The sequence below is a fragment of the Tamandua tetradactyla genome, chromosome 1, assembly GCF_023851605.1.
Source record: "Tamandua tetradactyla isolate mTamTet1 chromosome 1, mTamTet1.pri, whole genome shotgun sequence".
Taxonomy (NCBI): Eukaryota; Metazoa; Chordata; class Mammalia; order Pilosa; family Myrmecophagidae; genus Tamandua; species Tamandua tetradactyla.
In genome coordinates this window covers 129222762-129246187 of record NC_135327.1, presented here as the reverse complement: position 1 = coordinate 129246187, position 23426 = coordinate 129222762, and the positions used below count along the sequence as shown (strand labels likewise).

General features: G+C 34.1%; 1 protein-coding gene across 4 annotated transcripts in view; it reads left to right on the top strand.

Annotated features, from left to right (window-relative positions):
• Positions 1–23426, top strand: part of RUNDC3B (RUN domain containing 3B) — a 247086-nt gene that overhangs the window by 98772 nt on the left and 124888 nt on the right. For all 4 annotated transcript variants that reach the window (XR_013170772.1, XM_077148924.1, XM_077148861.1 and 1 more), the window contains exons 5-6: positions 2034–2123; positions 14202–14282. Coding sequence is in view for 3 of the 4 variants with exons in the window: in XM_077148924.1 (XP_077005039.1) it covers positions 2034–2123; positions 14202–14282 (171 nt within the window). In the remaining variant the exon portion in view is untranslated. The remainder of the gene's footprint in view (positions 1–2033; positions 2124–14201; positions 14283–23426) is intronic.

The window sequence follows — 23426 nt, the reverse complement described above, 5'->3', positions numbered from 1 at the left end:
TTAGTATGATAACTATAAAATATATAATATGTATAATATAAAATATATAATATAAAAACTATTAGTGTATCTAATAGAAAAACTCATTAAAGCCATATAATATACATACACATAAAACACTTTAGATTTTTAAAGACATCTCTAAAACTGTTTTGTTTTGTTTTTGGTATTCTTCAATATTATTAATATTGAATTATTAATATTAATATTAACAAATATGATTAATATTTGTTAATATTTGCTAATATTTGTAAAAATAGTTTAACAGAAAGAATCTAACTAAACCTGTACTGAATTGAAAGAACGTATTATGAACATATATTTCCTAATATAAAATAAAATGTTTATATTAGGAAGTAATCAAGAATAGTTTTGGTTTGATTCTTAGAATTACTTTAAAACCATGGTGGGCTCAAGATGGGGAATAAAAATTTTTTGTCTTATGTAGGGAAATAAGATTACTGGGTAATTTCCCAGTGACAAAGATCAGAATCTTTTTCTCAAGCATTAGGGCCAATGGAATTTGGTGGTCTAGAAACAATTAGAAGCATAGTTCTTCCTGGGGTATATAAAATATTTTGTCAACAGCCAATTTAGTTTTAGGGGAGGGACAAAATCTCAAATATATAGATTTGTCTAAATACCTTTACCTTTTTGTGGGACAGTCTCTATGGAGTATGTAGAAAAATCCTGTTTACTTTACTAATTCTTTGTTAGGCTGGCAGTTTGGGTTCTTCTCCTTTTATGTAGATCAGTAACAACAATCCTCATATTTTCAAGGAAATAGGAAAAAAATCTGTTACAGGCCGGACTCCACCAGATTTGTTTACAACCTTATATCTGTGAGAGGGTAAATATTTATCTTTTTTTTTCTTTTTTATCGTTTTTATTCATTTAAAATTTACTATAAACTGTGAGATAGGTTAAATTTTCTTAATTTTTTTTGGGTTTCACAAGGAGAAGCACGATTTCATAGAAGAATACAACATTTAAAGAATTAGATTGCCTCCTTGAGCAGTTCATCTATATGAGTTTTGACTCTTCTTAATGATAAGTTTGAAACTCACTCTGATTCCTTCTCCACTTACTTCATGGGCTTTTTTGTATGTATTACATGATAAGATGTTCGTAAAAGTGCTCAGTAAATTGTGTAAGACTGTTCAGAACTCATAGTGAATTTGTGAGTATATTAAATTTTTTTTGCATCCTTTTTAAGCTCATGAATCCAGAAAAGAGCAAGATAAATTCCATTTATTAAAATGTTTTCCTTTTAGTCGGTGTGGTAGAGTGGGGTGGTGTTCACCGTCTACATGTGATATAGATGGATATAACAGTTGGGTGACCCCTAGTTACTGAATATAGGCTAGTAGTTCAAAGATCTTATATTCTTTTGGGGAGAAATATCTAAGGCCCATATTATATTTTTCAAAAATACTTTAAAATCTAACTTTAACAAAAATAAAAGGCATTACAGGAATTAGGTAAGATAGATTCATATTCATATTTAGTCAGTGAGATCCTGAACATTTTCTTTTTCATATGCATCACCTTGGTAGCCCATTTGCCCTATCAGTATTTCAGTATGACAGGTTAGCCTATATTATTAAAAGTCACAGCTTCCTAGATCTTAACTTAGTAAATTTGTGAATAATCTTTAAAATTATAGGAAGACCAAAACTGTATTTTATTACAACTATAATCTATATAGACTTGAAAATAGTCTAGTATAAATGACCATGAATTTGCAATATTTGAGATTATATTAATATTGCTTCACTATATGGAAAACTGCTGGGTACTCTAGGGCCATTAAAAGAGTCATTTGGGGGATTCTCTTTAGGAGAGATGGAGACGTTCAGAGACAGTAAATTTTTTATGGTGACTTTTTTTTTCTAAATATCTGCAATATTTGAGTGGGCCAAATATTTTTATTTTGATAAGTGAAATGTAGCTCTTCCTATGTTAGGTTGTACCTAAGTAATTTCTAGATCAAACTTTTAATATTTACATATTGATCTATTTCATTTTTTTAGGAGGTTTTATGAAGATGGAGCAATTGTGTTGGGTGAGGAAGCAAACATGCTTGCTGGCATGCTGCTTGGACTCAATGCTATTGATTTCAGGTACTTAATCTATTTAAAGTATATTCACTTTTTAAAAAATTTTTTTTATTAAAAAAAATTAACAAACAAAACATTAAGATATCATTCCATTCTACATATCAATCAGTAATTCTTAATATCATCACATAGTTGCATATTCATCATTTCTAGAACATTTGCATCGATTTAGAAAAAAATAAAAAGACAACAGAAAAAGAAATAAAACGATAACAGAAAAAAAAGATTATACATGCCATACCCCTTACCCCTCGCTTTCTGTATTCACTTTTTAAATAATTCTTCCTCATAATTATTTCTACTTAATAATTTTTGCTTTCACATTTTCTAAGTAAAGTACATAGTTGGGAATTGATGTTTGAATTATGCTGTTCACTACAAACGACATCAATTAGACTTTCTAAGTGGATTTTCTCTCAGAAAAGAGACTGTCTCAAACTTAAGAAATTAACCAATAGGCTTGTTCTCTAGCTTGGTAAAATGAAAGTTTAGAACACATCTGCTCAAGCAGAAATATGATGTACCCTCGAAGCACTGGAGAAAGGTTTCAGATCTGACCTCTAAGAATTTTTCAGCTACTCTTTTAAAATGGCAAGAAGTAGGCTAAAGTAGATTTAAAGCCAAAAGATTCTCATTGTCTCATATATTGGAATAAAGAAGAATATCTTGAGTATCTTATATTTCCTAAGTTATGTATCTAGAATATCAAATAATATTGTTCATATTTACTTTTATTACCAACAAGCTGAATTGGTCCCAGACCAAGATTACACATTCTTAAAATGGATACTGTAAGTTCCTTTTATAATTGTGGAAGTATATTTTTGCATTTACTTAATAGAGCTGTGACTTTTAGTAAAAGTAAAAATCTGTCTATTCCATGAACTCAAAGCACAAGAATGAAAGAAATATGAGATTTCTATTGAAGTGATATAATTTTAAGATTCAAGAATGTTAGTAAAATAAATATAAAACTTAAGTGAAAATCTAATTTTAGATCTTGAATTAAAAAATAATACTGCCTGTTTTCCCTGAAGTTACCTTTATCTAGTAAATTTTTTTCACTTTCATAATATTTGTCATTTCATAAATATAACTTCCATCTATTTAATATTTAATGAACTGCTATCAGCTTAATTTATTTGATTGTTTATACTACATAATAGATGTAGTATAAAGGTTGTCTTTTTTAATGCAGTTTTATTGAGATATATTATATATTCACATACCAAATAATCATTGTACAATCAGTGGTCCCCAGTATCATTATATAGCTGTGCATTCCTCATCACAGTGGAGTTTTGAATATTTTCATTATGCTGAAAAATAAGAATAAGTAAAATAAAAGTGAAAAAGAATACTTAGAACATCCCATGCTCCTCATACCCCCCTATTGTTTGTTTATTTTTTGTCTTTTTGTTTTTCTTACTCATCTGTTCATATACTGGATAAAGGTTTTCACGATCACATGGTCATACCTTAAAAGCTCTGTAGTTATTCAGTCATCTTCAAGAATCAAAGCTTACTCCTGGATTACAGTTCCATAGTTACAGGAATTTCCCTCTAGCTACTTCAGTGCACCAAAAACTGGAAGGGCATATCTATATACTGTGTAAGAATAACTTCCAGAGTGACCTCTCAGCTCTGTAGGAAATCTCTCGGCCACTGAAACTTTATTTTATTTCATTTATCTTCCCCCTTTTGGTCAAAAACACTTTCATACTCCCACGGTGCTAGGGCCAGGCTCATCCCCAGGAGTCATGTCCCATGTTCCCATAGAGGTTTACACCCCGGGAGTCATGTTCCACATAGGAGGGAGGGCAGTGACTTCATCTACAGAGCCGACTTAGAGAGAGAGGCCACATCTAAGCAACAAAAGAGGTTCTCTGGGGTGACTCTTAGGCATAATCATAAGTAGGCTTAGCTTCTCCTTTGCTGAAATACGTTTCATAATGACAACCCCCTAAATTGAGGGTCTGCCCCATAAAATTGGTGTTCCCCAATGATTGCAATGATCCAAGATATTCCCCAGGTGGAGAAATTTAATATTTCCGAAAGGTTGTCTTTTTGATCCCTCCAAATATGCACTCTTTATATGGCATGCTGCTGACTGTCAAAATCCCTACTTATTGGTTTTTACTTTTTGGTAAATAAATATATGATCTTGATCACAAAAACAAAAACCCTGTTTTTTATGAGACTATTAACTCAGTTTATGGTAACCCATTGATACTGTATCATCAGCTGAAAGCACATGACTTAAAGATATATTAGTAATGTTTCCATAAATGAATAGAATATTAAAAAATACTTTATATAAAACATTGCCACAGTGGGTGTAAGGGTAGCTCAGTAGTAGAAGTCTCACTTGCCATATGAGAGACCCAGGTTTGATTCCTAGTTCATGCAATTTCCAAAAAACAAACAAACAAAAATTCAATTAATGGTGCTACAATTACAGGATATTCACATTGAAAAATAATGAAAAGTGATCATGCCATACAGCATACCAAAAAAAAATTTCCACATTGCTTCTTTCAGTATTCAAGTCTGGAAAAATATGCACATACCCTATATCTTAATATATTCAAACAATTTTTCAGTAAACTGCCAAAGAACCTAGAAGGTAGAAATTCATAGATTTTTTTTCTTTGAACAACAAACCTGACAACTGCTAAGGGGATCTCAGTGACTGGACACGTAGTATACACTAGTCTGGAATGGATGGAATGACTGAGATCCCACACAGAACTATAAATCTACCAATTTATAGGCTGGCATCCCTCCCCCTGTTGGCACAGCAGGCTGCTTCCCTGAGGGGAAAGAAAACAGGCTTTACTAGTAGCAAGATCTTAGCTCAACTGATCTCTAATTGTGGAATTAATTAAAAAATTCTGACTACTGAAAACAGGCTCCAAGAACAGAGAAACCTGGAATAAGCACTAAAGGAACCAGGATTTTTGCCCCAGCAAGAGGGGTGGGGGTTATGCGGAGAAAAAAAAAAGAGGCTTTTTGAGTTGGATAGCACAAAATTCTGGAAAAGAGCTGGACCCCAAGAAAATGGGGCATATGGGGATATGTTTAGCTGTGTACCAACTCACGCAAACCTCAGGAATGGGATTCTGGCTCTGAGAAGGCTTTTTTTTTTTAACCTCTTAACTGTTCATTAGATAAAACTTCAAGCCTTCAGACTCCAGTGCTGCCCCAAGTAAGGGCAGAAATAAGGCATGTCTGAAAGACAGAGTAATTAGTCAGATGAAAGAGTTTAATTGCCTAAAAGGTTTATCTTTCCCAAGAAAAGAGGGGCAGGCCCAGCTCAAGTGAAGGCCCTCCTTTGGGAATTCAGGCCCCAGGGGCTGGAAAACAGAAACAATCAAAACCCTTGTACAACTGCAACCTCTGTCTCAAGCATGCCCCTGCCAAGAATTGGCTGCTGAAATTAAAGGCACTGCATCACTGTACACTTGTTGGAAGTCACGGGCAGAGAAACACCACAGGCTGGGCAGGATAGGAAAAGCTCAGAGTCTAGAGGCTTCATCAGAAAGTCTGACAACATGCTGGGTCACACCCTTAGGGAAAACTGATACTGGCTACTCTTTCCTCCTGAGACGTGGGCCTGTCTGGTATGGGAAAATCTGACTGTGTTGATCATATCTGAGGAGAGACCCTCCATAGAAAAAAGGCTCCATATATACAGGGCATGAAACAGAAAAACAAGAACTGAAAGATTCTGATCATTTAAACAGCACCTGTGTTAGAGGTCTAGAATATGCTGAACTGAATGTCATAGAACAGATAGAGAAGAAAGCCATCCAGCAAAAACCCTAGGTAAAAAGGTGAAAACAAACTAGCATAAACTAATTAAGGAAATCAAATGCCTAGACACCAGCAGAAAGTAATGAGACATACTAGGAAAATTGAAAATATGACCCTGTAAAGGATAAATCAGTAATTCAGGTGAGATACAGGAGTTGAAACAACTATTTCAGGATGTTCAAACAGACATGCAAGACCTCATCAAAAGTCAAAGCAGTGAGTTGGGGAAGGATATAAAAAAGATGTTGGGCAAGCCTAAAAGGTAATTCAGAAGTTTGAAAAAACAATTTGCAGAACTTAATGGGAATGAAAGGCACAATAGAAGAGATGAAAAACACAATGGAAACTTACAACAATAGATTTGAAGAGGCAGAAGAAGGATTAGTGAATTAGAGCACTGGACATCTGAAATGTGACACACAAAAGAAAATATAGGAAAATAATGGAAAAATATGAGCAGGGCTTCAGGGAAATGAATGAAAACATAAAGCACACAAATATACGTGTTGTGGGTATCCCAGAAAGAGAAGAGAAGGGAAAAGGAGAAGAAAGACTGGTGGAGGAAATAATCATTGAAGATTTCCTGTCTTTTAGAAAGACATAAAATTACAGATCCAAGAAGTACAGTGTACCCCAAACAGAATAGATCCAAATAGACACACCCCAAGACACTTACTAATCAAATTTCAGATGTTAAAGACAGAGAATTTTGAAATTAGCAAGATAAAAGCAAGCCATCACATACAAGGGAAGCTCGGTAAGACTATATCTGGACTTCTCAGCAGAAATCATGGAGGTGAGAAGGTGGTGATATGATATATTTGAGATTCTGAAAGAGCAAAACTGCCAACCAAGAATTCTAACCTGGCAAAATTGTCCTTCAAAAATGAGTAAAGATTAACATATTTTCAGACAGTCACTGGGAGAGTTCTCTGTGACAAAGATACCTGCTGTATAAGAAATACTAAAGGCAGCACTATAGGGAGAAAGGAAAAGGCAGGAGAGAGATATTTGGAGAAGATTGTAGAAATGAAGATTGTTAGTAAAGGTAAAAAAGAGAAAAAAAAAATATGGCATATAAAATCCAAAAGACAAAATAGGAGATGTTACTGCCTTTACAGTAGTAACATTAAATGTTAGTGGATTAAACGCCCCAATTAAAAGACAGGCAGAAGAGATTAAAAACCTGGACCCATCTGTATACTGTCTACTGGAGACTCAGTTTAGACCCAGGGACAAAGTACATTAAACAGAAGGTTGGGAAGATATTTCATGCAAAACAACAACCAGAAAAGAGCAGAGGTACCTATACAAATATCCGACAAATTAGACTTCAAATGTAAAACAACTAAAAGAGACAAAGAAAGACACTATATATTAATAAAGGAAACAATTGAGCAAGAAAACATAGTAATCAAAAATATTTAAGTACTGAGCCAGAGTGCTCCGAAATATATGAGACAAACATTGACAACACTGAAGGGAGAAGTAGACACCTCTACCATAATAGTTAAAGACTTCAACTCCCCACTTCCATCAATGGATAGAACATCTAGACAGAGAATCAATAAGGAAACAGAAATTTTGAATAATATGATAAATGTACTTAACAGGTATTTCCAGAACATTACACCTCACAAGAGCAGGATACACATTTTTCTCAAGTGCTCATTGATCATCCACAAGGATAGACTATATGCTCGATCACAAAGTATGTCTCAATAAATTTAAAAAGATTGAAATTACATAGAACACCTTCTGGTATCATTAATGGAATGAAGGTGGAAATCAATAAGAGGCAGAGGGCCAGAAAATTCACAAATATATGGAGGCTAAACAACACACTCCTAAATAACCAGTGGATCAAGAAAGAAATTGTAAGAGAAATCAGTAAATACATCTCAAGGTGAATGAAAATGAAAACACAACACATCAAAATTTAGGGATGCAGCAAAGGCAGTGCTGAGAGGGAAGTTTATTGCTTTAAATGCCTACATTAAAAAAGAAGAGCAAAAATTAAAGAATTAGCTGTTCACTTGGGATGACGAGAGAAAGAACAGCAAATTAACCCCAAAGCAAACAAAAGGAAAGAAATACAAAACTTAGAGAAGAAAGAAATGAAATTGAGAATATGAAAAAAATAGAGAAAATCAACAAAACCTGAAGTTGGTTCTTTGAGAAAATCAATAAAATCGATGGACACCTGTCTAGATTAACAACAAAAAAAAGAGTGGGAGAGTAAGGATACAAATAAGTAAAATCAGAAATGAAGAGGGAACATAACCACTGATCTTGTAGAAATTAAGAAGGTAATGAGAGAATACTATGGGCAAGTATATGCCAATTAACTGTAGATGAAATGGACAGCTTCATAGAAGGGCATGAACAACCAACATTGACTCAAGAAGAAATAGACAATTTCAGTAAACCAATCACAAGTAGAGATTGAATCAGTCATTAAGAAACTCCCCAAAAAGAAAAGTCCATGTCCAGATGTCTTCACATGTGAATTCCACCAGGCATTCAAAAAAAGAGTTAGCACCAATCCTGCTCAGACTCTTCAAAAAACTAATGAGGAGAGAAAGCTATCTAACTCATTCCATGAAGGCAGTATCACCCTAACACCAAAGCCAGACAAAGATACTACAGAAAAGAAAATTACAGACCAGTCTCTTTAATGAATATAGATACAAAAATCATTAACAAAATACTTACATATATAATCCAGCAGCACTTTAAAAGAATTACATACCATGACCAAATGGGATTTATTCCAGGTATGCAAGGCTGGTTCAACACAAGAAAATCGATTAATATAATACATTGAATCGGTAAGTCAAAGCAGAAAAACCATATGACCATCTCGATTGATGCAGAAAAGACATTTGACCAAATTCAGCATCCTTTCCAAATGAAGACATTTCAAAGGATAGAAATAGAAGGGAACCTCCTCAATAGAATGAAGGGAATATATGAAAAACCCACAGCTAATATAATTATCAATGGGGAAAGACTGAAAGCTTTGCCTTTAAGATAGGAAATAAGACAAAGATGCCTACTGTTACCATTGTTTTGCAACACTGCTGGAAGTTCTAGCCAGAGGAATTAGATAAGAAAGAGAAATAAAAGGCATCCAGATTGGACAGGAAGAGGTAAAGCTCTCACTCTTTACAGTTGACATAATACTCGATGTTAAATATATATATATATATATATAAAGCTCTATAACACAGCTTTTGTAACTAATAAATGAGTGCAGCAAAGTGACAGGGTATAATATCAACATCCTAAAATCAGTAGTGTTTGTGTACACTAGTGATGAGCAATCTGAGGAGGAAATCAAGGAAAAAATTCCGTTTATGATAGCAACCAAAAGAATAAAATATTTAGGAATAAATTTGACTAAGGATACAAAAGACCTACTGTTCTAGTTTGCTAGCTTCCAGAATGCAATATACCAGAAACGAAATGGCTTTTTAAAAGGGGAATTTAATAAGTTACTAGTTTACAGTTCTAAGGCCGAGAAAAAGTCCCAGTTAAAGCAAGTCTATAGAAATGTCCAATCAAAGGCATCCATCTATCCAAGGAAAGATACCTTGGTTCAAGAAGGCCAATGAAGTTCAGGGTTTCTCTCTCAAGTGGAAAGACACGTGGTGAACACAATCAGGGCTTCTCTCTCAGCTGCAAGGGCATATGATGAACACAGTGACATCTGCTAGTTTTCTCTCCTGGCTTCTGGTTTCATGAAGCTCCCTGGGAGTTGTTTTCCTTCTTCATCGCCAAAGGTTGCTGACTCTTGGACTCTCTTTTTCGTGGTGCTGCAGCATTCTCTGTTCTCTCCGAATCTCCTTCATTCTCCAAAATGTTTCCTCTTTTATAGGACTCCAGAAACTTACAAGACCCACCCAAATGGGTGGAGACATGTCACTTAATCCAGCTTAACAACCACTCTTGACTAAATCACATCATCCAGGGAGATGATCTGATTACAGTTTCATACATACAGTATTGAATAGGGAATGGGATTTTGATTAAAACATGGCTTTTCTAGGGAACATACATCCTTTCAAACCAGCATACCTACATACAGAAAACTACAAAAGTTGCTAAAAGAAATCATGAAAGACCTAAATAAATGGACCAGCATACTTTGTTCATGAATTGCAAGACTAGATATAGTTAAGATGTCAATTCTACCCAAATTGATTTATAAATTCAAATTTATAAATTCAAAATTATAACAACTTACTTTGCAGAAATACAAAAACCAATAACCAAATTTATTTGTAAGTGCAGTGTGCCTTGAGTAGCAAAAAATATCTTGAGAAAGAAAAACGAAGTGGGAGGTTTCATATTAACTGACTTTAAAGCATATTACAAAACTACAGTGGGCAAAACATGATACTGGCACACAGATAGATACACTGACCATTGGAATTGAAGTGAGTGTTCAGAAATAGACTCTGTTATTACAGATAATTGATAATTGATAAGGCAGTCAAGCCATCTCACCTGGGACAGAGCAGCCTCTTCAGAGCAGTGCTTGGAGAACTGGATATCCACATGCAAAAGAATGAAAGAGAATCCGCATCTCACACACTGTATAAAAATTAACTCAAAGTGAATCGAGACCTAAACATTAGAGCTAAGAACATAAAATTTTAGAAGAAAATGTAGGGAAATATCTTATATATCTTATAATAGGAGGTGGTTTTCTAAACTTTACATCCAAGGCACGAGCATTGAAAAAATAAATAGATAAATGGGCTCTCCATGAAATTAAATACTTTTGTGCATCAAAGAACTTTGTCAGGAAAGTAAAAAGACAGCCTTCACAATGGGAGACAATATTTGGAAACCACATTTCAGATAAAGGTTTAGTATCCAGAATATATAAAGAGATTCTTCAACTCAAGAAAAAAATACAACCCAGTTAAAAAAAAATGGGCAAAAGACACTTCTCTGAAGAAGAAATACAACTGGCTAAAAGGCACATGAAAAGATGCTCAGTTTCACCTGCTGTTAGGGAAATGCAGATTAAAACCACCATGAGATGTCATCTCACACCCGCTAAAATGGCCATTATCAAAAATACAGAAAATGACAAGTGCTGAAATGATGTGGAGAAAGAGGTACACTTATCCACTGTTGATGGAAATGTAAAATGGTACACCCGCTCTGAAAGGTAGTTTGGCGGTTCCTCAGGAAGTTAAGTATAGAATTGCCATATGATCCAGCAATTCCATTACTAAGTGTATATTCAGAGGAACTGAAAGCAAACACAAATGGATGTTTGCACACCGATGTTTGTAGCAGCATTATTCATGATTGTCAAGGAATGGCAACAGCCCAAATGTCTATCAACAGATGAGTAGCTAAACAAACCATGTTGTATTTCCATCATATGTATTCCAGATACAATGGAATACTATACAGCTGTAAGATAGAATAGATTCATGAGACATGTGACAACATGGATGAACCTTGAGGACATTATGCTGAGTAAAATTAGCCAGAAACAAAAGGACAAATACTGTATAGTATCACTAATATGAATTAATATTAATGAGTGAAATTTGAGAGTTGAAGTTAAGAACATAGGTTATCAGGAGATAGAAATAGGGTAGAGATTGGGCATTTGGTGCTGAAAGAAGATAGAATGTCCAACAGGACTGATTGTAAAAATTCAGAAATGGATAGCACAATACTATTTGATCGTAGTATGATAATATAAGTACACTGAATGAAGCTGTGTATGAGTATGGTTTAGGGAGAAGGACTGCGGGCAAGTATGAAACCAGAAGGAAAAATAGAGGATAAAGACTGATAACAGGAATGCCTAGAGTAGGCAATGATGGTGATTAAATGTACAAATATAAAAAAGTTTTGCATGGGGAAGAACAAATGAATGTCAGCATTGGAAGGTGTTGAAAATGGATGGAATATAGGAAAAAGTACAGTCAATGCAAGCTACAGACTATAGTCAACAGTGATGTAATATGCTTCTGGTGAATGTAATGAAGGCATTGTGCCAAAGCTAAATGTCAGTGAACCAGGGCAAGGGGATGGTATAGGGGAGGAGAATGGATACTTTGCAGAAGAAAAGAAAATGTCCTAATACAGATTATGGTAACGAAGACATGTCTTTTTACTTAGGTTGGATTGCATGATGTGCAAATAAAACTGTTTAAACACGAACAGAGAGAAACCAGTGCTAGAGAAAATGTGGAGAAAGAGATGTACTTATTTACTGTTGATCGTGAAACTGAGAAGTGCAGCCTCTCCAGAGGCTGCAACCCTGTTGCTAGGTATATACCTGGAGGAACTAAGAGTGGGGACACAAAAGGACATTTGCAGACTGGTGTTTATTGTGCCACTGTTCAAGATTCATAATGGATGGAGGTGACCTAAGGGTACAAAGACTGATGGAAGGAAGGGGAAACTGTGTTGTATACGTACAATGGACTTTTGAGTGGTCACAAGAAGGAATGAAGTTGTGAGGCATACTTAAGGACAGTACGATGAATGAAATGGTAAAAACAAAAAGACAAATATTGTCATGCCTCATCATATGGATTAACTATAATATACAAACTCAAAGAATTGAAGTCGAGATCATGGGTTATCAGGTTGGGGCCTAATCATAAAGAGCCCTGGATTGTAAGCTCTTACAGCAGTCACATATATTCAGAGTTGTAACAATGATTTCTAAATTCTGAGATACTGAATTGTTTGTATATAACCTGGTTGTTCCCAGAAACTTCAGGTATTTATGTGACGCCTGAGACTCAGAGTTAAAGCTCTGAAGCTTTGAAAGTCAGCATTACCTCATACAGCACGTGTTTAAAAAGTTAAAAAAGTGGTCAGACTTCAACTTTTCCAGGGGTGTAAGTCACTTTGGCATTTAGGACAGAACTCCTGTGATGAGCCGGGACCCAGCATCATGGGATTTAGAAAGCCTTCTTAACTAACATGGGCAAGAGAGACATTAGACAAAATGAGGTGTCGGTAGCTGAGAGATTTCAGAGTTGAATGGTTATCCTGGACGTTATTCTTATGTATTATATAGATAGCCATTTTTAGTTTATTGTGTACTGAGAGTTGGAGGAGGGAAGTAGATGAAACCGTTGAACTGTATTCCAGTAGCCTTGATTCTTGAAGACCATTGTATAACTATATAGCTTTTACAATGTAACTGTGTGATTGTGAAAACCTTGTGTCTGATGCTCCTTTTATCCAGGGTAAAGATATGTAAAGAAATATAGGTAATAAATAATAGGGGGATAAGGGAGTAAATAAATTGGGTAGATTTATTTAGTGGCAATGATGGGGAAGGGGAAGGGATATGGGATGTATGAGTTTTTCTTTTTTTTTTTATTTCTTTTTCTGGAGTGATGCAAATGTTCTAAAAATGATCATGGTGATGAATACACAACTATGTGATGATATTGTGAGCCACTGATCTTATATCATGTATGGGTTGTATTGTGTGAAGATTTATCAATAAAAATATTTTAAAAAGAAAGAAAAATAAACCGCATCTTTTAAATAGTCCTGTGTTTATGTTCCTAGACAACAAACTTTTTTTCTTTTAACAATAATAATCACACCTTTTCTTTCATTATCCTATTAGAGGTAAAATCATGAAAACAAAGATTACTGAAGTGGAGACCAAGAGATCTAGAGTTTTTACTGGTTCTGTGTACCAGCCTCACAGTATAGCTTTGGGCAGGTCACTTAACCTTTTCCTTCTTGCCATGTCCTTAAAAAGTATGACTGGAGATAAGAGGATTTTAAACATCCTTTCTAGATCTGGTATTCAAGGCTTTTCATGTGTCCAGATAGCAATTCTTTCCTAGTTTTCTCCTTTGTCTGATTTTTTTTAGGGGATATTCAGTGTCGCATGAGAATTTCTTTCTAAATGTGAAGGACAAGTCTTCATTTGAAAATTCTCTAGTGATTTCTTGAAAGTCCAATAAAGACTGAGATAGTACCTAACAAAAAGACAGTATTTGCACAAATTTCTCAGTAAATATTTTCCTCAAAACATGAGTGTGTTAACATGTGAAGTGCTTTATCATTGGTATTAAAAGTAGAACATTTTTATTGAGGTTTTATTGTAACACATAATGATTAAATTGAAAAGAAAAAGATTCACCTTTAATGTAATCAAACAAATGTCGCTAACAGGAGTTTGCTTATAATATTTATATTTGATTTTAAATTTTATGTATTAATATGAAATATTTATTATCTTTGTTTTAGCTTCTGCCTAAAGGGAGAAGGATTGGATGGCAATTATCCTGCTGTAATAAACTATACACCATATTTGAAATTTACCCAAAGGTATTTGATGATTTGAAATTAACTACTGAAATCTTAATTTATCATTTCATAATTTATAAATTGCTTATTGTGCAGTTTGTTCATCTGATTAAAATGTTTTTTATAAAACATTTATTTCAGTATCAGAAATCATTCAAAAATACTAACTCTAATTGCAGTTTCAGTATTCATGTAAATGCACACTTTTTGCTTAATTGTAATCCCAGCATATATAATTTTAAAAATAAGAAAAGCATTTGTTTCTATTGCTGTAATCATTATAATAATAACTTTAATAGCTCTAAAATAATCCATTAATATTTCAAACCTATAATTTACTATTTACATTGTTCTGCATTTTATCTCCATCATAAAGAAAGCAATAATGGACATCCTTGTTTCTATTATGACTTTTTAAAGTTATCATGTAAATACAATGAAAAATTTTATCACTCTAAAGTGTTGCACAGAATTGCTTTATAAAAGAATTGTACTAATTTATCCTACGCCTTTATAAAAGAATTGTACATTTTATCCTATTTCCGGTATTGTGCAAGAGTTCTGAATTTCCCACAACATCAGCATTGAAAATTGTTCAAATGAAATCTGTAAATGTTTCTGAAGATTTGCTTGCATATCGATTTCTAGGATAGAATCATGATCATTATGTACTTCTAAAGTGTTCTGAGCAGGCTGTAAGGTTGTGTGTGCTTGTTTGTTTATGAATATATGTGTGTATATATATATCACATGAACACACACACATTCAAGATGCCTTTATGAGTGGCAAATGTAGGATTAAAACTCTCTTAGGTGCTTGTCAAAAATACAGGAACCTTTAGACACTTCTGTAAAAAGAGGCAGAACACTGTCCTAGAATATCTGTCCCTAGACTAATCACCCCGTCCCTAGAATAATCGCCATTTGACAAGAGAAGTCACTAATATTTCAGAGCTAGGAGCATGAGGATATATAGGATGGTGAGGAAGAAGGAGGAATAGAGTGTGATGACACCAAGACTCCTCATTTGAGCAAGTGACTTTCTTGGAAAAAGGATAATTCTAGTACAGTAGATTTATAAAACAGATACAGGAAGATGTTTTGAGCAGGCATAAAATGATACCGTTTTGAGATATGTTAGGATATGGGATACTTGTGAAGACAATTAATAGTTTAAAATAATAACAGTAAAAGTAATAGTGATAGTATTATTTATTGAATATTTATTATATGTCAGTAATTGTTCTGAGGTCTTTACTTCTATTAACTCAATAATCCTTAAAACCTATTGAGGTAGGTGCTACTATCCCTACTTTACAAGTGAGAAAACTGAGACACCTAGAGGATAAATAACTTACCTATAGTGTCACAGTACACACATGGTAGAGTGGGCTGAATACTCTGGAATTAAAGAACAAGGTGTCTAGTCATCAACATGAAGGTGAAAAGGCTGTTTTTAGAGATTTAGGAATTGACTTAAAATAGATAAATGCAAGTTTTCCTTCCCTACTTAAGAAGCTGTAGTTGTTATTATAATGCTTTTAAAAGATACAATAAAAGAACTTTTACAACTGGTGCCCTCAGAATGAATTTAATAATTTAAAATTTAATAATAGCTTAAGCCCCCAACTGCTTAACAGATTTTTATCTGAATTTTTATAGATTTTCCTCTTTATTTTGATGTAGTACTTCAAACATATATGTATAGCTTCCTCTTTGTATATTGAAGAGTTCCTACTATCTTGTTATATAAAGACCATTAAGATAAGAAAAGAAATATACCAGTTCAGCCTTTTTGTAAACCAGCTAGCATTATCTGGCCATGGAGTTTTTCTTTTTAGAAAGATCTAGACTATCCTAATTGTCATAAAGAACCAACATTTAAAAAATCTAATTGTTTCCACTAATATATATATACATGCATTAGGTGAATTTTTTAAAACTCTGTTGATCCTAATTTTAAGAAACCAAGAGAGCCATTCCCCACCCCATTACTGCTTTTTAAATTTATTTGGAAAACAATTGCTTTAGTTTTCTAGCAACTCAAGCAAATACCATGAAATGCGTTGGTTAAACGATGGGAATTTATTAGCTTATGGTTTTGAGGCTGTAAAAGAAAGGGTTACTGAAGATATCAAGGTGATGCTTTCTCTCCGAAGACTGTGACATTTTGGGGCTGGCTACTGGTGATCTTTGGTCCTTAGTTTGTCACATGGCCAGGCACTTGGCCACGTTTCCTGGCCTCTCCATTCTCTTCTATGGTTTTGTTGATTTCAGCTTCTTGCTTCTAAAGCAAGCATGGGCCTGTGCTCTTGCCCCCTCTCCCATTTCCCCCCTCCTGTCCCCCTTTCTCCTTCCCTCACCTCTCTCTCTTTTTACCTCCCTCCCTTCTTATAAGTGACATAGTAATAGGATTAAGACCTATTACTTGAGGCTGATTGAGGCTGGCCACACCTCCTTCACTGAAGTAACCTTATCAAAAGGTCCTTCTTACAATGGGTTCACACCCACAGAATGGATTAAATTTAAGAACATGTTTTTCTGGGGTACATACAGCTTCAAACCACCACAGTGATACATATTCACTGTCAAAATTTTAAAGATACAGAAAAATAGAAAGAAGAAAGTTTGTCATTCATAATCTTACCTTTGAAAGCAAGCTGCTATAGAAGCATTATTAACATTTTATGGGTGGCTTTTCAGCCTTTCTATGCATAGATACATTTTTTTCTTTAATGAAAATGGAATCATAATATTCATGTAACTATTTATTTCACTTAATACTATATAGTGGATGTATTTGCATTCTTCCACTGCATCATTTCTTAAAGGAATAGAATTTCATTGTCTATATAGTATGTTTATCCAGTTACTATTAGACTTTTAGTTTGCAGTGTTATTATTTTATACAGTGTTGTAATTAATATCATTGTAACTACTTTTTTTTTTTTTACACAGACCCGTGATTATTTCTTTAAGTTAAAGTCTTAGAAATGGCATTGATGTAATAAAGGCCATAAATATTATTGAAATTTTTTGATATGTTGTCAGATTTTTCTCCAAAGAGGTCATACCAGTTTAGTTTCTATTAGCAGTACAACAGAGTACCAACCTTTCAATCTTGCCAACAGAGTATTAAGAGTGTTGCTAATTTTTTAAATGAAAAATTATATCCTGTTGTTTTAATTTGCACTGGATTGCAGTGAAGCTGAATTTTTATGTTTATTGTCCATCTTTAAATAGAAGTTTATCCTTCTGAAACTAAATATATGAAATATGTAAACAGAAAATAATTCTAAAATATATTTCATAATTAAAATTTGTTAAATTAAATTTCAGATTGTGTGACTGTACAAAAACAATTGCTTTTCTCTGAGTTACTATTTAAAATAACTTTAAATATTTTTCTTGAACATGACCTGAAAAATCCAACAACAACTGATAGTTGGTCTTTTATGATGCCTTTTAATTTTTTCTTTTAAGCATAATATTACCATGAACATCCTTGTAAAATCTTTGTTGCTAACCTTGGATTATTTTCTTAACAAATTTCTAGAATTTGTTTCTAAAGAGACTGCAAATTATTAAAGTCTATGTTTGCTGTTAAATTGCCATTTGTAGAAATAGTGCTCTGTATATCTGCCTTTCCCTGTTAGTAGGGATGAGCTGATCATTTTGCTACCTAGGCATTTTATCCTGGTTTATATAACCCATCCTCTCTCTTCTCGTAGGTCTTTGCTCCAACAATTGTCCCTTCCCATTAATGCCCCTTTTTTCCTAGATCTTCCCATACATAGTGGCATACAGATATTTTTTCACCATCTTAAAAAACCAGACGAAAAAACAGCAGAAAGACTTTACTGACCTGTTCACCTAGCTGTTTGCCTGTCTTCATCCTTTATCACAAAGCTGTGCCCTGGTTTTTTACCTGCATTCTCTCTTTTTATCTTTTAATTTTTACTCTAGCAACATATGTCCAAACTAAAATTTCCCCCTTTTAACTACAATCACATATATAATTCATTGCTGTTAATTACAGTCACAGTGCTTCCATCACCACCATCCCTTTCCAAAACTTTACACTTAAATAGAAATTCAGAACAAATTAAGCCTTAACTTCCCATTCCCCACCCCCAGCCCAGCCCCTGATAATCAGTATTCTAGATTCTAACTCTATGAGTTTGCATATTCTAATTATTTCATATCACTGAGATCGTACAATATTGACTTTTTGTATCTGGCTCATTTCACTTAACCTAGTGTTTTGAAGGTTCATCCAAGTTGTTACATGAACCAAAACTTCATTCCTTTTTAATGCTGGATAATATTTCATCGTATATAGATACAATATTTTGTTTATTCATCGGTTAGTAGACTATTGGGTTTCTTCCATTTTTTGGCAGTTATGAATAATATTGCTATGAACATCGGTGTCCAAGTATCTGTTTGGTTCCTTCTTTCAAATCTTTTGGTATATAGCTACTAGAGGGCTTGCTGGGTCATGTGGTAATTTTATACTTAGTTTCCTGAAAAACTGCTGAACTGTCTTTCACAGCAGTTGGACCATTTTCCATTCCTACTAGCAATGAATGAGTGTTCCTATTTCTCCACATCCTTTCCACCTCTTGTAATATTCTGTTTTTTTTTTTTTAATAGTAGCCACATGAGTGGGTGTGAAATGGTATCCCATTGTGGTTTTGATTTGCATTTCCCTAATAGCTAGTGATGTTGAGCATCTTTTCACGTGCTTTTTAGCCATTTGTATATCCTCTTTGGAGAAATTCTATTTCAAGAAATAGAATTTTTTCAAGAAATTCTTGAATTCTATTCAAGTCTTTTGCCCATTTTTCATATTGGGTTAGTTGTCTGTTTATCATTCAGTTATAGGATTTCTTTACATGTTCTGGATGTTAAATCCTTTGGATATGTGGTTTCCAAATATTTTTCCCATTGTGTAGGTTGTCTTTTCACTTTTGTGATAAAGTCCTTTGATGCACAAAATTTAAAAATTTTAAAGAGGTACCATTGTTCTATTTTTTTTCTTTCTTTGCTCTTGCTTTGGGTTTAATGAGTAAGAAATCATTGCCTACCACGAGATTTTCTCCTAGTAGTTTTATCTTTCAAGTTCTTATATTTATGTCTTTGTTCCATTTTGAGTCAGTTTTTGTATATGACGAGATACGGGTCATCCTTTATTCTTTCATATGTGGATATCCAGTTTTCCCAGCACTATTTGTTAACTGGAATATTCTGTCCCAGTTGAATGGACTTGGCAGCCTTATCAAAACTCAATTGGTCATAGATAAGAGGGTCTGTATGAATTCTCAGTTCTATTTCATTGGTCTGTATATCTGCCCTTGTGACACTACCATGCTGTTTTGACCACTTTAACTTTGCATAATGTTTAAAGTAAAAAACATGAGTCCTCCACCTTCATTCTTCTTTTTCAAGATGGTTTGGCTTTCAGGGATCCTTATCCTTTCAAATAAATTTGATAATTGGATTTTCCATTTTAGAAAAGTAGGCTGTTGGAATTTGTATTGGGATTGGACTGAATCTATAAATCATTTTGGGAAGAATTGATATCTTAATATTTGGTCTTCCAATATGTGGGCATGGAATGTCCTTTAATTTATTTAGGGTTTTTTTAAATTTCTCATAACAAGGTGTTATAGTTTTCCATGTGTAAGTCCTTTACATTCTTGGTTAAATTTATTCCTAGATATTTAATTCTTTTAGTTGCTATTATAAATGGAATCTTTTTCTTGAATTCCACATGGGGGTGTATCTCAGCAGTAGAGTGCATGCTTTGCATGTGTGAGGCCTTGGGTTCAGTACCCAGTACCTCCTTTGCTAGCCAAATTTTTTTTTCTTGAATTCTTCCTCAGATTGCTTATTACTAGTGTATATAGACACAATTGCTTTTTGTGCTACTTTGCTGAATTTGTTTAACAACTGGTAGCTTTGTTGTAGATTTTTCCAGACTTTCTATATATAGTATCATGCCATCTGCAAATAGTGAAAGTTCTACTTTTTCCTTTCCAATTTGGATGCCTTTTATTTCTTTTTCTTGCCTAACTGCTCTGGCTACAATTTTCAGTACAATGTTGAATAATAGTGATGAGAGTGTGCATCCTTGTCTTGTTCCGTATCTTAGAGGGAAAGCTTTCAGGTTTTCACCATTGAATATAATGTTAGCTGTGGGTTTCTCGTATACCCTTTATTATGTTTTGCCTCCATTATCTCTGTTATGCACCCCAGGAAAGCCATGTTCTTTTCCTAATTCACTTTTGTGGGGCAGACCTTTTGTTTGGGTGGAATCTTTTTTCTTAGGTTGTTTCCACTGAGATGTCATCCACCCAATTGTGGGTGGAACCTTTTGCTTAGGTGGTGTACCAGTTTGAAAGGATGCATGTACCCTAGAAAAGCCATGTTTTAATCCTAATCCCATTTTGTAAAGACAGCCATTTCTCCTAATCCCTATTCAGTACTGTATGTTTGAAACTTTAATTAGATCATCTCCCTGGAGATGTGACTCAGTCAAGAGTGGTTGTTAATCTGGATTAGGTGGAGACATGTCTCCACCCATTCCAGCTGGGTCTTAATTAGTTTACTGAAATCCTATAAAAGAGGAAACCTATTTTGGAGAAAGGAGGAGATTCAAAGAGAACAGAGAAGAATGACAGAGCCATTAGAAAGCCACAACAGAGAATACCGCAGAACCAAGAAGCAGAGTCCACCAGCCAGCTACTTTTGAAGGTGAAGAGGAAAACGCCTCCTGGGGAGCTGGAAAGAAAGCTAGCAGATGATATGCCCTTCCTGCCAAGAGAGAAACCCTGACTGTGTTCACCATGTGCCTTTCCACTTGAGAGAGAAATCCTGAACTTCATTGGCCTTGTTGAATCAAGGTATCTTTCCTTGAATGCCTTAGATTGGACATTTCTATGGACTTGCTTTAATTGGAACATTTTGTCGGCCTTAGAACTGTAAACTAGCAACTTAAATTCCTCTTTTTAAAAGCCATTCCATTTCTGATATATTGCATTCTGGCACCTAGCAAACTAGACAGGTTGTTTTCCTGGAGATGTGTCTCCACTCATTCAAGGTGGGCCTTAATTCACTTACTGGAGTTCTTTAAGAGGGCACCATTTTGGAAAAAGCTGAGAGCTGACACAGGCAGAGATATCTGGAGATACAGAAAGAAAATGTCCCTGGGAAAAAGCCATTTGAAACTAGAAGACAGGAGAGAGAAGCCAGCAGATATTGCCATGTGTCTTCCCATGTGACAGAGAAACCTCAGATGACATCAGCCTTTTTTTTCAGAGTCAAGGTATTTTTTTCTAGGTGCCTTAGTTTGGATATTTTGATGCCTTAGAACTGTAAACTTAAAACTTAATAAATTCTCTTTAAAAAAGCCAACCCATTTCTGATATATTACAGTCTAGCAACATTAGCAAACTAAAATACTCCTTCCCGCCTTTATTTGCTCTATGCCATTCATTGCTATCCAACATGTGAATATATGTTTTGTTTGTCTCCTTCCCCTAATAATGTACATTCTAGTAAGGCAGGTATTTTTTTTCTTGGTTTTCCTATTATCCCCAGTCCCAGAAGAGTGCTTAACACATAGTCAGCACTCAGTAAATGTTTTGAAAATTAAATTAATGAATGAGTTCTAGATTTTCTAATATTTATTTGTAGGATTAGAAATATTTCTCTGAAAGAGATTTAAAAAATTTCAACAAGAATTATAAGGTTAAAGATATTATGTCTAGTTTTCCTTCTATGTATATCTATATTAAAAATAAATGTTTAATTATTAAGGATAAAGGTATAGAGGAGTTGGATAGTAAGAATTATTAACAAGAATAAATATCTTCTAATAATTATAGAGTATGAAGTGTTATAAATATTTTTAGTAAAAGAAAACTATTTTTCCTTTTATATCACTGATATTTCTTTCATTGCCTTAATGAAATTTTTAAAAATGTCTTGTGCTTTAATATGTTGGTAGTTTCCTTTTGCTTTTGAGTATCATTTTTTCTCTAAAAACGTTTACAGGATTTCTATACCTTTTAGAATTAGAGATGCTTTTAAGAATAGCAACTTTTTCTTTTCCACAGAATAAAATAACTATCTCAGCAAATCATACAAACCCTCCATGACCTAGTGTCAACTTGGCTTTTTAGACATGTTGTTTATCTACCATCTTTATCATTTAGTTTATTTGGACATCTGTAGGTTGGGTCATTGAAATTTTTTTTTTAATTAATTAAAGAAAAAAAAAGAAATTAACCCAACATTTAGAAATCATTCCATTCTACATATGCAATCAGTAATTCTTAACATCATCACATAGATGCTTGATCATCATTTCTTGGTACATTTGCATCGATTTAGGAAAAGAACTAGCAAAACAACAGAAAGAATGTTAATATAGAGAAAAAAATAATAATAATGGTAAAAAAAAGAGGAAAAAGAAAAAAAAAAGACAAACAGACAGACAAAAAAAAAACCTATAGCTCAGATGCAGCTTCATTCAGTGTTTTAACATGATTACTTTACACTTAGGTATTATTGTGCTGTCCATTTTTGAGTTTTTGTATCTAGTCCTGTTGCACAGTCTGTATCCCTTCAGCTCCAATTACCCATTATCTTACCCTGTTTCTAACTCCTGCTGGACTCTGTTACCAATGACATATTCCAAGTTTATTCTCGAATGTCCGTTCACATCAGTGGGACCATACAGTATTTGTCCTTTAGTTTTTGGCTAGACTCACTCAGCATAATGCTCTCTAGGTCCATCCATGTTATTACATGCTTCATAAGTTTATCTTGTCTTAAAGCTGCATAATATTCCATGGTATGTATATACCACAGTTTGTTTAGCCATTCTTCTGTTGATGGACATTTTGGCTGTTTCCATCTCTTTGCAATTGTAAATAACGCTGCTATAAACATTGGTGTGCAAATGTCCGTTTGTGTCTTTGCCCTTAAGTCCTTTGAGTAGATACCTAGCAATGGTATTGCTGGGTCGTATGGCAATTCTATATTCAGCTTTTTGAGGAACCGCCAAACTGCCTTCCACAGTGGTTGCACCATTTGACATTCCCACCAACAGTGGATAAGTGTACCTCTTTCTCCGCATCCTCTCCAGCACTTGTC